Source organism: Crocodylus porosus, unplaced genomic scaffold, assembly GCF_001723895.1.
Source record: "Crocodylus porosus isolate Cpor-Errol unplaced genomic scaffold, CroPor_comp1, whole genome shotgun sequence".
NCBI classification, from domain to species: domain Eukaryota; kingdom Metazoa; phylum Chordata; order Crocodylia; family Crocodylidae; genus Crocodylus; species Crocodylus porosus.
Window position 1 is genome coordinate 9,902,185 of NW_017728918.1, and position 15,423 is coordinate 9,917,607.

A 15,423-nucleotide genomic window follows, 5' to 3' on the forward strand; every position below is an offset into this window, starting at 1 on the left:
TAGCCCACCCCTGTAACCTATCCAGGTCTTGCTGCAGTATTTCCCTCCCTACTAGCGTGCTCACCTAACCCCAAATTTTGGTATCATCAGCGAATTTAAACAGGTTGCTTTTCACCCCGTTGCCCAAATTGCTGATAAAGAGATTGAATAGCGCGGGCCCAAGGACCGAGCCCTGGGGGACCCCGCTGCCCACCTCCCCCCAGGTCGAATATGACCCATCCACCACCATCCTCTGAGTACAACCCTTCAGCCAATCTGCAATCCATCCGACTGAAGGCATCAATGCCACAGTCGCCCAATTTTTTTAATGAGGATGGGGTGGGAGACGGTGTCAAAGGCCTTGCTGAAGTTGAGAAAAGGAGGAGAAATGGGTGATGGTCTTACCACACGGGACACAGCCTCACTGCTGCTTCTCCCTCCGCACAGGTTGGTGCTTGACCAGGTCTGAGCTGCACACAAAGCTCTTCCTACCGCTTTGGTTCAGGCGTGGGCTCTCTCTCTGCTGTAACTTTGCCTTGTGGCTCTTCAGCTCCACAAATTCCTCCTTGCACGCTGGGCTTTTCCTGGCATCTGTCTTGTTTCCACTCTCACACCTAACTGGAGATGCTACCTTGTTCACTGCTAACTTCCTCCTCAGGTCTCAGGCAGTCTGTCCCACCCAAAATTCCTGGGCAAGTGTGGGGGGGCTCCAGGTTTGCAGAGCCTTCCCCAGGAGACTGGTTTTCACCCCTGCAAGGCAGCCAGGCACCTGCTGTCGGGGGGAGAAAAACTTGACATTAGTTCTTGCCTTGCTGGCAAAGGGCAAATGCTGCTATTCCTTCTGCTGGGGTGGGCCTCCGAGCAGGATTGCACTTCGACACATGGGTTTCTTTTAGAAAATAAGGTCTTATTGCCACAATTTGAAGTGCAGGGATGGAGGGATGGGCAGGACCCTGAGCTATGCTAATGTTTCCTACTTGGGAATTCGGAGCCAGATCCTTGGGGCTCGATTCCCGTTTCTTAGCCCCATCTGCTCAGGCCCTACTGGCAGAAACCCACATGGAACAGGTGCATTAGGATAGGACATGAATAGCCTCATGCTGTAATGGGGCTGACGAGGAGACCAGAGGCATCTGCTTAAAGGAAGAAAGGGGCTCCCCAAGGGCTGCTCTGTCCCACAGCACTGGTGGGTCCAGGGGGAGATGATGCCGAGCCCTCCACCTGCCTGCACAGACATGCTGCAGATGCCGAGTAGCATCGGTGAGGCTGCTCTCCGGTGCTCGCCTCCATCTCTGGCAGTGCTGAGAGCAGTATCTGGCTACAAGGGTGAACAGCCTCACGCTGGATTTGGGGGTTGTCAGCGGGCGTGGGGAGCCCGGGCTTGCACTGGCCCACCTGCTTCTGTGCTTCACACGAGGGCTGCTTCTGTTTCATACAAAAAGCCAATGGGTTTCGCCATCTCCAAGAAATGTTCTGGGAGGGGAGGACTTAGAGCAGGGCTTTCTCTTGGGAAAGCAGCAGGGCTGTGCTTCCTGCCTGCTTCCAGAAAATGGTCTGGGGCAGGGAATGAGCCCATGGAGATCTCTTTTGCAGATGGGTCCCAGGTGACCTCCATGTCACTGGAGTCTGCACTGGGACAAAGCCCTTGGCATCACCTGCATGTGGACTCTGTGCTGAGCCTCCGGCCCTGTGATGCTCAGGGCCCCAGAGATGAAACAGGAAGGGGAAGCTTGGGATACTGCTATTTCATGTAGCCTGAGACCAGGGTTCAACACTTTCAGTGTTCCCGGTCAACGTGACCAGGAGAAACCAGGGACAGCCCCAGCCTCTCCCCTATGTGGCAATAATGGCTGCACAGCGATTCTGCCAACCATGCAGAGTCCGTGGGGGATTGAAATCCCAGCATGCCGTGGGAGAGGGTGATGTACCGGTATGGCTACCTTGGGCTTGGGGGAAAAAACTCTGACGTTGTTGAGTGAGGATGAACATTGAAGGTCATGTTATTCCAGGGAAACCAGATCTGTGCTCTGGGCAAGGAGCATTTCTGGGAGGGGACCCGGGGGACGGGGTAGGCCCAGCTCACCTGCAGCCAGGTCCTCCCGCCTGGAGATTTCCCCTCGCTCCTGCTCAGCGCAGCCCCAGAGCTCCCCGTCCTTGCTGGAGCCGGCAGATTAAGTCAGGGATGGGACCTTGATATCCTGTTTGGAGCAGGGGTTAAAGAGGGTTTGGGACTGGGCACTGCATGCAGAATAACCAACCAACTTGCAACCAGCTCATGGCTTCTCCTGGGGCCTTGAAAGAAAAGGGAGGGTGGACATTTTGGGTGAAAGGGAAGGCAGTGCTGGGAGAAGCCTTCAATATATGATGGTCCGTGTCACCTGGGTAGTGGAGGGATGGTCCTAGGAAGCAAAGTGCCAATTACATGGAGCTATAAAAGAAACAGTCACCAGAGACAGGGGTGGAGATGCAGTGATCTGTGCTGTAGTACACAGAAAGATCCAGATTTTACTATTTTAAGGTACCAAAATTGAGAGACATTGGATACCCTTCTGGATGGATAACACTTCTCTTATCAGTGGAAATTGGGCCAAAAGAGTGGCAATGAGTTTCTTCTCAGTGAAGTTTTAATGCGTGGACTCGGGGCAGAATCCAGGATGGTGGCTGACGATGAAACCTTTTTCTGGAGTGGGGAGGTTATCCATCACCAGGGCACAGGAAAGGATGATTTTATAATAACTGTGCTTGCAAGTAAAGGAACATCTCATCCAAGGGGAGCATTATCCCAGCAGGGGAGATGAGTGCACGGGCTGGCAAATACTGCAGGGTGGAAAACAGCATTCCTGGAAGTCAGGGATGTGTACAAAAGACGGAAGAAGCAGACATTTCACAGCATGTGAAAGCCCATAATGTAGAAATGGTTCACGTGGTCTTTGCTGATCTCGAAAAATCACTGAAGCCCTTCTCTAAGGAAATCCTTTGGCAGAAATTGAGGGGAAAAGAAAGCACCAGAAAAGCAAATCACCTAGTGAAAGTGCCTTTATTAGACATCGCCTAAAAAGGAAAATGGGTTTTCCCTTGACCCTACACCTAACCCACTTTCTTTTATTGCAGTGATGAGCATCTGACATGCAGAGGGGTTTTAAAGGACAAGAAAACATTGGACAATGGCAGGGTGAGTTGAGAGCACCGGTCCCCAAGTAAGTCCAGTAAAACCAGAGTCCGTGGGCTATGGAGATGAAGCTGTTGAGAAGGATGTGGACAGACGTGCGCAGTGACTCCTGGTGAGAAGGACCCGGGTTGCAGCATGCGCACATGTGAGGGGAGAGGAAGAGCCGTGGAAATGCACCATCCACTTGTGGGAGCAGCTGAGGCTGAGACGACTCCATTGCCTTCTGCCGGGGCATCTCCAACGGGGGAGAAAGGGGATGCCGACAGCACAGAGCCGAGCACACTGGAGTGTAAATGTGATTGCACAGGACACACTAGGCGAGAGAGGGAGGGAATCAGCATAATTCCCAGGAACAGCTGGTAGTGCATTTATAGGCACAATGAATTGGAGATGAGATGAAGATGCTGGGAAGGCAAAGGGAGACCGCGCTGCCAAGAAACTGCTGAGCAGGGACGCCCCCGGAGTGACACGAATGGGGAGGACTCGGGGGACGGCGGCTGGGTGAAGAGGAGGAGATATCAGTGTGAAACGTGGGAGAGGCCTGATCCCAGGGATCCTGGTTTTCCACAATAAAAAAATCACAAGTTCTTTGATAAAAAATTGCAAACTCTCTGATAAAAATCCCCAAATCCGTGGTTAAAATTAAATGCCCCCCACAGCCCTGCTGGTGTCTCTCGCCCCCCTGCCAAATGCCCCAGCCCTGCTTGTGCCCCTTGCCCTCCACCCACAACCCTTGCCCCCCAGCCCTGCTGGTGGGGGTCCCCTGCTGCCAGGGCTCTGATGCCAGGGACCCCAGCAGGAGGCAGTGGTACTGGAGCAGGAGCACGAGCCGGCTCAGTGCAGCCTCGGTGTGTCCTCACCTCCCTCCTGCCCCAACACGTGCAGGGACTGGGCTGGCTCCAAAAAGACCCCAGCTCTGCCCTGGGCAGCCCAGATGGGGCGCACACGGCTGTGGGGCAGAGTGGGCGATGCGGTGTCTGCTTGGAGAAAGGAGGGAGAGGGGATGGGGAGCTGGAAGAAGGAAGGGAGGGAGCAGGGTGATGGGGACAGGGCACATCTGGGTGCAGGAGATGGATGGTTTCAGGATTTGCACTCACCCGAGGCAGCAGGCACGGAGCTGATGCCATCGGGTTGGGAGAGATGCAGAAAGATTTCCTCCAGTCTCCTGGCCCCTGCCCTGGCCAGTGTGAGCGGTTCCTGGTTGGGGACAAGTCATAGCAGTCTCAGCCCCGAGGTCCAGCTTGTCTGAGCCCAGGGGTGAATCCAGGCAGGAGCCACCCCTGGAGCTCAGGGTGGAAACTCCTGATGGTGGAAATGGTTTAATTTCCAGAATAAAAAAAAAGGGGTCTTTGGTTTAAAACAGAAAGTCCCAACAACATTAACACAAAATGTTTCAGTGAAAAGCTAAATTGCAAAACAAAAACCAAATGCACACGTACATACGTACACACATGCACACACGTGTGACTGCAGCTTTTTTTCTTTCTTAAAATGCCACCTCCTTTGGGGAGAGGCATAAACAGCCCTTCAGACAGGGGAGGTGTTGAGCAGACAAAGCCCGACTGGGCTCATCTTCACCTGCTCTCATGCAGCTCCTCCCCTTGCTTTCCCCCTCTCCCCTCCTGCTCTCAGCTCCAGGGCTGTTGTGCCCGTTGCTGAGCTGCTTTGGGGCTTGGTGCAGAAGGGGGTCTGGAAGGAGGAGGGTGGAGACTGCAGGAGTCCCCCTGGGTGCAGGGGCTTTCCTTTGACAACCCTTTGAATCCCGGCTCTTCCATCCCATAGCCCAGGCAAATGCAGCCCCACACAGGGGAGATGCCGGGACCCCCAGGGAGGAAGGCAGTGTGGGCCTGGGGGGTTTTGCTGCCCCTGGGAAGGGAGACCCCCTTCTCCCTGCCCATTGTGCAGTGCGGGGGAGACTTGTCCTTGCCTGGGGCAGCCCCCTGCGAAGGTCTGCTACAGCCCGGGTGGAGGTCTCAGTACACACGTTATTGTATGAGGCTGGGTGATTTCTCCCTAGCTTGCTCCTTCAGCCTTTTAGCTAGAGGCAAGTGAGATGGAGGCATTTCTGTGTGATGTCCCCAGCCCCAGAGGAGCTTTTTCCCTCCCCTGAAGGCATGTTGAGCTGCTTGGTGAGATCAGCTAATACCAATGTGGGGGGCAAATTGGGCCCTTTTCGACCCCCCAACCACGGAGGGGGAGAGGGTGGTGACGGAGCGGGCTCTGAGGGCAGCTCACAGGGACAGGAGGCTTTTCCGCTTCACTTCCAGCTTCATTTGGGCCACTGAGGTCTGCCCCGGTGGCGCCAGGACAAACAGACCCGAACCCCCCTCATCCCTAGGAAGGTCTCGCAGGACTGGCTGCAGATTACAGAAGAGCCCTGGGTTTTATGGAGCAAGGGGGAGCTCCTCCTTAATGCCCACCCTCCAGACTCGTGCTCCAGATAGGAAGCCCCCGGCATGATCCTGTGCTAGATCTTGCCTGGGCAGGGGGTCTTCCTCCCCTTGCTGAGTGCAGGACACACTGCCCAGCCGCCTGAGATGCTCCTTCAGCCCTGCTGTGCCTTGGCGAACCCAGTTCCCACGCCCTGCTCAGACGGTTATTGGCTCTGCACCACGCTGTCAATGCACCGCCTGGCCCCTTGCTCCTCTCTCCTCCTAGATGGGCCCCATCACCTCGGGACCTCGGCTTGACCTCCGCAGCGGTACAAGGCAGCCCAGCCCAGGTGGGTGCAAACCCCTGCCATGGCGAAGGGGAGTTGCAAGCCTGGACAGCTGCACTCTGCTCTGATGGAGATTCCCTCGGCACGAGGGGCCTGTGGCCATATAGACCTGCCTGGGCGAGGTCTGAATGCAAAGCTTTCAAGGTACTGCGGTACCTCGCGCCCCTCACTTTCAATGGGCTCCGGCCCTATGTATTTCCACGCGGCGGACTGTCCCCCAGCTCTGTTGGAGCAGAGGAGGCAGCATCGTGGGAAGGCTGCTCCTCCCCTGGCTCCCAGCCTGTCAGGGCCTTCTCAAAGCAACCAGCTTCTCCAGCAAGCGCAGCGGTCGTGCCCTGGCCCCGGGCTGGTGTGCATGCGAGGTGGTGGCGGGGAAATCCCTGGCCAAGCTGGCCTCTTATGGTGAAGCCTTGTCAAGGAAGTTGCATGTTGATGACTGTGAAATTTAAACTGAGCTGGGCCTACTTGCAAAAGTTAAACTACAAAATCTTTAAGACAATTTCGTAGTGCCAGAAGAGGTATGTTTGCAGCTGGGACCTTCTGAAAAGAAATCATGAGGCCTCACTCCCAGCTTATCTTCCTATACCTATGCTGATTTTAAGTGGGCTCCTGTGCGCCTGGCACGTGACTGTGTGAAATGTCTGTCCTTGATTAATGGCTGTTGTAAATTTTCTTTTTAAATAACTCATATTTATGTGCAGGAAGAGACATGGGGTTGATCGGCGTCTCCTCTTGTGTCGTCTCAGGAGTTTGCTTGATCTTCCCAGGGCGGCTCCGCAAATGCCCTGTGTTTTCCCCGTTGTTTATCCATTCCCGGCTGTGTTCCAACTCGGTGGGGATTGATGACCTCCTGGTACCGAGTCAGGTAATTCAATCAAAATTGGGACTTGCTGATAACCAATAATAATGACCGGTTAGGAAACCAGGATCTGCGGGGGTTCGCTGAGGTTTCTTGCTGGCTTGAATGCACAGCTGGAGGCCTCTGGGTGAAGCCCCCGGCCCCACAGAGGTAGCAGACCTCAGCGGGCTGCAGAAAGACGAGGATTTTATTGAAGCTCTTGGCTTTGATGTGAAGGGGAGTCACAGACTGGTTACAGGTCCCAGGCTAATGGGATTGCTGGGAGAACACCCTCCCCCCGCTGCCCACCCCACCAGGGCAGTTCAGACATTTAGTCACACGGGGTGTGTCTACACGTGCATTTATGGAGGTTTAAATTCACTGCGCAGTAAGCAGGAATAGGCCGGCTTCTACACGTGGGCATTAAAGCACGTTAACACTGTGTGTGGACTGACCTGGGACTAAAGTTAATCCCAAGTCAGTCCACACACACAGCGTTACTGTGCAGTAAGGTATACATGTGTGTTACTGTGCAGTAACTAATTGGGTGTACATTTCATATCTGCATGATGCGCAAATCGCCTCTTCTTGGTGCAAATTGCTGTATTTACTGTGCAGTACAGGCATGCACGTGTAGACATGGACCCGTACTGTGCAGTAATTTTGGTTACTGTGCAGTAAATGCACACATACAGAGACACCCATGATGTCTGACAAACATATACTCCACACGCAGCACACACAGCTCCTCACTGCTGCCCCCAGCACCAACAGGGAAATGCTGGCATTTATCCTCATGCACAACCCATGCTTTTTGCACACCCCTATGTTCCTGCACACGCATGCACACATGCACACCCCACACACATATCCTTCCTTGGCACGCACTGTTCTCTATATATCCTTCTACAGCTCCCTGCTCACCCCCACCTCACACGCCCATGCCTATACATATAATATGTATATATGTGGGTGTATGTCTGTGTGTGTTCTTTCTCACTCCCATTGCACAGCTCAGGCCCCCTCTATATGTCACTTATATTATGCAATTACCTGGTTAATTCATAGTTTCATAGTTTCGTAGTTTCTAGGGTCGGAAGGGACCTCAGTAGATCATCTAATCCGACCCCCTGCCATGGCAGGAAGAGTACTGGGGTCAAATGACCCCAGCAAGGTGTTTGTCTAGTCTTGTCTTAAAGCCCCCCAAGGGGTGGGATCTGGCTCCTGCTCAGGAAAATGGAGGCAAAGAAATCGTTAAACATGTTGGCTTTGTCGTCTGGTGTGACAACCAGATTTCCTAGCGTGTCTTGCAGGGGCCTCACGTTGCCAGGTACCTTCTTTTTGCCCCCTATGTATTTAAAAAAGGACTTCTTGTTGTGCTTGATCCGGGTCGCTCATCCCAGTCCCATCTCCGCCTTGGCCTCCCTGCCCCCCCCGCAGCCCTGAGGAACCGCAGTGTAGTTCTCCCTGGGGGTGGCCCCTCCCTGCCATCGGGTGTGCACCTCCCTTTTAGCAAGGAGACATTCCCAGATGCTTTTGGTGAGACATGGGGGCTTGTGTGCTCTCCTGCTCCCTTTGATCCGCGTTGGGATTACCTTCCTTTGGGCTTGCAGGATCGTCTCCTTGAGGAGCGACCACTCTCCTTGGACACCCGGCTCCCCTCCCCCCCCGGGACCTCAGCACTTCCCCGACTATCCTCCTCAGCTCATTGACGTCCGCCCTCCTGAAGTCCAGGGCTGCTGCCTCGGTGCCGGCCTTTGCCACCTTGCGCTGGATGGTGAAACCCAGCGGGCGATGATCGCTGTCGCCCAGGTGGTCGAGCACCCGCAGCCCCCGCACCAGGTCATCACCTGTGGCCAGCACCAGGTCCAACAAGGCGTCTCCCCTATGGGGCTGCGCACCTCCTGGGTTCGATGGAGGTCCTGCATTCAGGCTGGGGACCTACGTGAGGGGTCAGACCTGGCTGACTGCTCTTCCCAGCAGATGTCGGGAAGTTCAGGTCCCCCATGACGACCACGTCCTTGGACCTAACGACCTCTGTGAGCTGACGTGAGGACTCCTGGTTGAGCTCCTCCCCGTGGTTGGGGGTCTGTAGTCGACCCCCACCACTAAGTCTCTTTCCTGTCAACTGCCTTTTATTCGGACCCAGAGCACTTCAGAGTGCCCCTCCCCTGACTCTGTGCTAATTGAGGAGGATTTGTATTCCTCCTTAATGAAAAGCGCCACCCCCACCTTTCCTCCCTGTCCCGTCCCTGCTGTACAGCCCATTGCCCTTGACACTCACCCCCCAGCCGTGCGTTGGGTCCCACCACGTCTCAGTGATCCCAGCTATGTCCGGGCTGGTGTCAGCCAGCAGGAGGGTGAGTTCCTCCTGCTTGTTGCCCATACGACAAGCGTTTGTGTGCAGGCATTTGGGGCCCCCTGAGGATGTGTGCGCTGGCCCCCTACTCTCAGCATCGCCCTGGCCCCTGGCGCTTACCTGGGTGTATGTGCCGCTTGTGGCAGAAAGCCACCTTGGTTTCTCCCCAAAATCTCTGCCCTGTGACAAGGTGATTAGATGGGCCAGCACGGAGGAGTCACACCTCAGCCGGTCTCTTTAGGTCACCTGAGCTGGCTGCAGTCCTGGGGGGGGGGAACCTGCTCCCTCTGCCCACAGGACTGGCATCAGCCACCCGGGTGAGGGGCATCTGCCTGGGGGGCTAGAGTCTGCCCGGCAACTAGTGATATATTTCAAATTGGTGGGCTGACAGCCAACTGGGGCTGACCTCCGCTGGACCAGTGAATGAGGTCACAGGGGCTATATAAGTCAAGGGGGGGAAGGAGGGGCTCTGTCTTCGGCCATGAGGTGAAACAGCAGCCAAGCAGGGGAGACAGAGGAGCCTTACCACCTGAACCTAGCTCTCTCTCTCACCCCAAGACTCCAGAGGGGAAGCTCAACCAGCCTCTGGAAGATGCTTGTGAGTAAGCTACTCAATCTGATTAGATATTTAGCTGGCAGTAACACAGATGTGTGATCAAAAGGCTGCCTCAGCCAGACTGTTTGCTCTTTAGGATTTCTAAGATATTGCTCAATCCTGTACCCTAGTTTACCCTACCCCTTGTAACCAATAAAGTCCTCCTTTGTGACCGGTGTGGGAGACTTATTGAGGGGTGGGTCTAAATTATGCCTAAGAGACCCCTTAGGTCTGTGGACTAAGGGAGACTTTACTTTTTGCCCCCTGACTTGGGGAAGTGCCCCAAGTGTACCGGGTCAAGTACCCGTCGGACTATTAGGCCTGTGTTTCCCTGAGGACACAGGGCCGAGACAGTCCCTTCTCAGGGTGGTGGCGGTGATGTTACCCCCAGACTAGCAAGTTTGCTCCGGGAGAGGGGTCGGCCAAGCATGAGGCACCCTAGGGAGGCATTAGGAGACTGGCAGGGGGTCGGGCACAGGGAGGTGGGCGGCTCAACGCAGGAGTGCCCCCTACTGGCCCACCACACCTCTCGTCGGTCTAGGACATGAGATTAATTTAATGTGCGCATTAACTACCACACCTTAAGAAGTTCCAAGCAGCTATAAAGCAAGAGCTGGAAAATGTGTAATTATTTCATAGCTGGTTTCTATCCAACTTTAATTAGCAAGTGTGGCCTTTCCCTAATACACACACATCCCTGTGTGTGGTCTCTCCCACACACATGCACACACATGCCTATACACAAGCTCCATACATGCCTTATGCCCCTCTATTTTCCCTTAAGACACGTATGCGCACACTCCCCTTATACAACCTTCATACATGCCTGATGTCCCTCTCTTGTCCCTTAAAACACCCCCCCATACACAACCTCCATATATGCCTGATGTCCCTCTACTTTCCCTTAAGGCACATGCCTACACAACCTCCATATATGCCTGATGTCCCTCAGCTGTCCCTTAAAACACACAAACATGCACATACACCCACACAACTTCCATACATGCCTGCTACCCCTCTGTTTCCCCTTAAAACACATCAGCACGCACACAAACAAACACGCGCACCCTCCCCTCCCCAAAACCCACGTGTCCCTCCCTTCCCACACCCACCCATCCGGTCTAAGGACGGGCCCCCGCACAAAACGCACCCAAGACACTGCACAGGTTGTGAGAAAAGGAGAAGAAATGCCGAGGCAGTTTATTTACAATGGTTGAATACAAAAACAGACAGCGCGTGCCACCGCAGACCAGCCCCATCACCTCTTCCCCCGTCCGCCGGCTCCGGCGGGGCACGCCGCGAGGCAAAGCCTGGACCCGGATGAAGAGCTCAACTCAGAAAACGCCCCGTTGTATCGAGACCCTTCGCTCAATCAATGCCTTAAAAGCCTTATCCGGATGTAGGGGAAATCAAGACCTCCCTCGTTTCAGAGTCAGCAATGGATGAGGCGCTTGGGGTCTAGCTGGGTGAGGAGCGGAGCAGAGGCTTCGGTCTACCAGGCTGCCCTGCCCTCCGTGCCCGGTCTGCCCCTCAGCCTGGGTTGCAGCTGGATGGATGCCCCCCATCAGCCTCCCTGCTCTCGGGGTGGTCCCCCTCACCTGGGTTTCCCCTGCAGGGCTTTCTCTCCTGGGGTTGGGAGCCCAAGAGCTGTCTTGAGGCCACCCGAGCCTCTGATGTGCTGCCCTCGAGAGCTTCCCGCAGCCGCCTCGGGAAGAGGGGAGGGTCGGTTCTCCCCCCCAGCTCTCGCTCCTTTGACTCCTACCCATAGACACCTCCGCATCCTGGATTTAAAGTGGCATCCAGGTTTCCCCCAGTCTCTCCTCTCCCTTCATCCTCCTCCGTCCCTACCGTCCCCGTTGCCTGTCTCTCTCCAGGTCCCCGCACAGGTGAGCCTACCTTCCCATCACCATCACAGCCTCCTGCTCCCCTCGCCCTAAATGCAGAAGACTTTCCTGCTGCTCCATGCCTACGGGGACAGAAAAAAAGCACTCTGGTTACCATTCCTCAGAAGATTATAGCTCAGGATAGGGGGGAACCCCCCCACTCATGGCTGGGGAGGTCTCAGGGATTTTCTTCACCCATTTTGAGGACCGGACCCAAATCCCCGCATCTCCTCCAGCCGGATAAAGCAAGCGATAGTTTAGTGTTTTCTTCCCTGGGAGACAAAGGTGGGAGAGCTACCCCGCCGGGCTGAACCGTGTCTCCAAAACCCTGCAAGAGGTTCTGGGACGCCCGCAGGCAAACGGGACCAGGCCCCGGCGTCCAGCGGCGGGAGGAAGAATAAGAAAGCGACACCAAGAGAAGATGTTTCGTTTATATTGATGAGCAACGTTCATGGCAAACACAGAGGAGAAGAAAAGGCTACACACACCCCGAGAGACGGCGTCCCTGCCCACGATTACAGAGAGCGCGCGCGGCGCCCGCTCTGCTCGGCCCTGCTCACCAAATCCAAGTCGCACGCACGACGCGCCGTCCCCGTCCCCGTCCCCGTCCCGCCCCCGTCTTGTCGCCGCCCCGACCACCCGCTCCCCCGTGCCCCGGGTCCCTCGGACGCTGGGCCGGACACTGGTGGGGTGGAAGGAAAAAATGAGACCCCGGAGCGGATTTCAGATGGGCGCCCCTACGCCGGCGCGTCTCCCGATAAATGCACCCCTCCCTCGCCTCTCTTCCCCGCTCCCGCCCGCCCCCGAAACAAATAGGATGGCTTCACTGGTCAATTCTTTACATTCACAAACAAAGAAAGCAGAGGAACGTTTTCCCTTCGTCGCTCAGCCTCGCGCGGAGGCAGCCATCGCTTCCCCGGAGCCGTCAGTCCAAAACACCGCCGTCCTGGCCTCTTTACCTCGAGGCCTCTTCCTTGAGCTCCTTGTTTTTCCGCACCTCTTCCGCGTGTTTGTCCTAAAAGTGGTGGGGGGGAAAGAGGTTAGGGCTCTCGCCCACGGACGGGCTCTGCAGAGCCGGGTCGACTCGGGAAGGAAGCCCGAGGGGTCGCCGCGGGGCTGCTATTAAGCGTGGCTGTCATTTTTGGGCCGACAAGCTCAATCTGATATCAACTCAAATAGTTGGCACAAATTCTTCTTTGCAAGTTTTTGGGTACAAGCGCCCTTCTTCAGGCTGTTGTTTTGGGGGCTGGCATGGCGGCATGGACTGGACGCTGCCAGGGGAGCAGGGCGAAGGCAGATCTTCACGCTCTCCGGCTCTTTGTCGCCGATATGAGGCTGAGGCTGGGGAAGGTGTTGGGAGAAGGGTAATTAGTGGGTGCGTGAGGGGCACGGGGAGAGATAAGAAGCCTATAAATGGTGGAAGGGTGCCGACCCAGCCCCATGGGAGAGGGGTGCTGCAGGGCCCCTCCGGGGTAGCCTTGTATCCTCCGTGGGCTTGGCGTGCATCCCAGGGCTTTGCTACGGCACTGACCCGGGACAAGCCACAGAGGTGCGGCGCGCGCCCTCGCGTCCCACGGAGCCGCTTGCAAGGCGGTTTGCAGAGACAGGCGCCCTGGCCGTGGGATTCGAGGACCTGGGCTCTCCCTCCCAGGCGCGAAGCGGGGGTAAGGAAGGGGGGGCGAGCACAGAGTAAATACCGTTTCTCCTTCGGGGCGAAGGGGGTAATTAGTTCACGCCGGACGGGGGCGATTAGCAGGCAGAGGGAAGCAGCAAGCATGGCGCAAAGGCAGCTGCCAGCAGAGACCCCCCCCCCCAATCTGTGGCATTATAACAAAGGGAGTCAGGCTCCCCTTCCCCACGCTCCAGCCCAGCCTGTGATTATCGGTGAGATTATCTGACACCTAACCATTACACACGGGCCCCGGGCAGCCCCGTTTGTCACGCAGCACAGCCCCCAGAACAAAGCCAGAAGCTGCAGCCGGCTCCCTTGACATTAAAATAAGCTAGCAGACATCCACGCTGGCTCGGGGGGGGGACAGTCCTGACAGGGGGCTGGGCTTGGGGCGGTTTTGCTCCGTCTGGGACACGTCCCTTGAACTCTCCAAGCCTCGTTTGGGAAGGGGGTGAGGGGATGGCTCTCCAGGGCAAAGGCTGCGTCCCTTGGCCGGAGCCCGCCCGGGTCCGGCGCTCACCTTCTCCTGCAGGCGCTCCAGCATGGCCGCTAGGTGGGCCTCCCGGTTCTCTTTGTTGGACTCCATCTTCTGCGCCAGCTTCTCCTTGGCCATCTTGATGAAGTTGTTGTTCTCCTCGATGGCCTTCTGGATGACCTCCCGCTCGTGCTCCCGCTTCTCGGCCAGGTGCTTCAGGAGCTCCGCTTCCTGGTACTGCGTCGGCAAAGCAAACGGGGCAGGTTGGCGGAGCCGGACGTGCCCTGCCTGGGCCACTAGCCCTTCCTCGGAGGCTGACCCCTTCCTCCGACGCACAGCTGCCCCCTCACGCACACGGCTTTATGTCGGTGTAGAGCCTAACCCGCTCGGTTGACCTTGGCCGTGGCCAAGACGATGGCCGCTATGCCATGCTAAGACCAGCCATATTCGCAGCCAGAGGCCGTCATCATCTACTTGCCTGGACCTCCAGACCCAAATATGATCTGGGGATGACGGCCCTGCTCAGAGCCCAGGGGCGAGGACCGGACAAGCATTGCTTGCCCATCTGCATGCAAGTTCCCTCCTTTCAGGGCATCTAGCGAGTCCGGACACCTGCAGAGAGCTCGCTAAGCCCTGAATCTGTTGGAGCAGATTGTCCCAAGCTTAGAGCTGGAGCCCAGAGCAAATATCACGCGTGCTTCTTTCCCCGCCTCGCTGGGGGGAACCAGCTCTGGCCTCTGTGTTGAAGCCGCATCTTGGTTTAGGCTGTGACCTAGGAAAAACCCTCCAAATTCCCCTTCTCTTGTGCCCATGGTCTGGGGGGCCAGAAGGTGGGTTAAGCTCTGGGGTGTTGAAGGCAGAGATGCCCCATGGCCCATTTCTCCCCAGCAAGCAGGAGATCTGGAGGGGAGCTGGCAAAGTGACTCTCTCTCGGGGAGACAAGAAGGATAGTGCTGAGCAGCCTGCTGCCAAATGAAGGCACTGATTTTGGGAACAGGGCTGATGGGAAAATACCTTCAAGTGGGTGCTTGCTATCCCACCCCATGCCTTCTTCGGGCAACCCTCGGAGACTGGATTAGCAGCCGTGGAGCAGCTCTAGGGGCAGTGGACGGTGCCCACCCTGGGCTGTGCTGCACTTCGGTACCGTTCGCGGGACCAGACATAGAGGAAGACCATGTTCACTCACTCTCACGCGGGACGCTTCAGAGGCATCCCCAAATCCGCTGTGCTTGTGCCCTGGACAGGACCCACTGCAGCCTCAACACCCAGGGTTTCCCTCGGTCTTCCCCAGCGCCTCGCCAACGGAGCAAGGGACGCGGCATGTCCTACCTTTCGCCGCTCCTCCGCGGCCTCCAGCTTCTTCTGGATCTCCTCCAGGGAGGGGTCGCGCCGCCGGGGCAGGGAGGCGTTGAACTCAGGGATCCCGTCGAAGGACGGGGGCTTGAGGATGACCTCGAAGGACTGGCCCGAGGTGCGCTTGTTCAGCTCGATGACCTCCATGTCCGAGATGACGCACCAGGTGAGGTCGACGGTGTCTGCTGGGGGAGAAGGGGATTACCACTCGCACGCTCCCACATGCACACCCAGTCACACCCACGCCGCTCCCAGCTTCTTCTCAAACCCACCCACAGCCTGGAGGTTGTACTCACACCCACTCACCACCATAGCCTCCAGCTCCTGCACACCCACCCACAGCCTGGTGATTGTACTCACACCCACTCACCACCATAGCCT

The 15,423-nt window shown here is 56.5% G+C and overlaps 1 protein-coding gene, 2 long non-coding RNA genes and 1 pseudogene across 6 annotated transcripts in view; all 4 read right to left on the reverse strand.

Moving 5' to 3' along the window:
- The window catches only part of LOC109312065, a 2,297-nt pseudogene extending 1,675 nt beyond the window's left edge, over positions 1-622 (reverse strand).
- Positions 623-1,139: 517 nt separating this feature from the next.
- On the reverse strand, positions 1,140-2,005 carry LOC109311550. Its single transcript, XR_002101535.1, has 2 exons — positions 1,947-2,005; positions 1,140-1,634 (listed from the first exon to the last, which is right to left on the reverse strand). It is a non-coding gene; the product is annotated as an uncharacterized LOC109311550 (long non-coding RNA).
- Positions 2,006-11,175: 9,170 nt separating this feature from the next.
- Positions 11,176-15,423, reverse strand: part of LOC109311549 — a 25,001-nt gene continuing 20,753 nt past the window's right edge. The window contains exon 3 of the long non-coding RNA XR_002101534.1: positions 11,176-11,327. This is a non-coding gene — a long non-coding RNA (uncharacterized LOC109311549). The remainder of the gene's footprint in view (positions 11,328-15,423) is intronic.
- STMN4 (stathmin 4) overlaps positions 11,954-15,423 on the reverse strand; it is a 12,585-nt gene continuing 9,115 nt past the window's right edge. The window contains exons 4-6 of one of the 4 annotated variants that reach the window (XM_019537250.1): positions 15,019-15,224; positions 13,735-13,926; positions 11,954-12,557 (exon numbers count right to left, since the gene is read on the reverse strand). In XM_019537250.1, the coding sequence (XP_019392795.1) occupies positions 12,498-12,557; positions 13,735-13,926; positions 15,019-15,224 (458 nt within the window). In that variant the 3' untranslated portion in view covers positions 11,954-12,497. The other 3 variants (XM_019537249.1, XM_019537247.1, XM_019537248.1) reach the window with 3 other exon arrangements.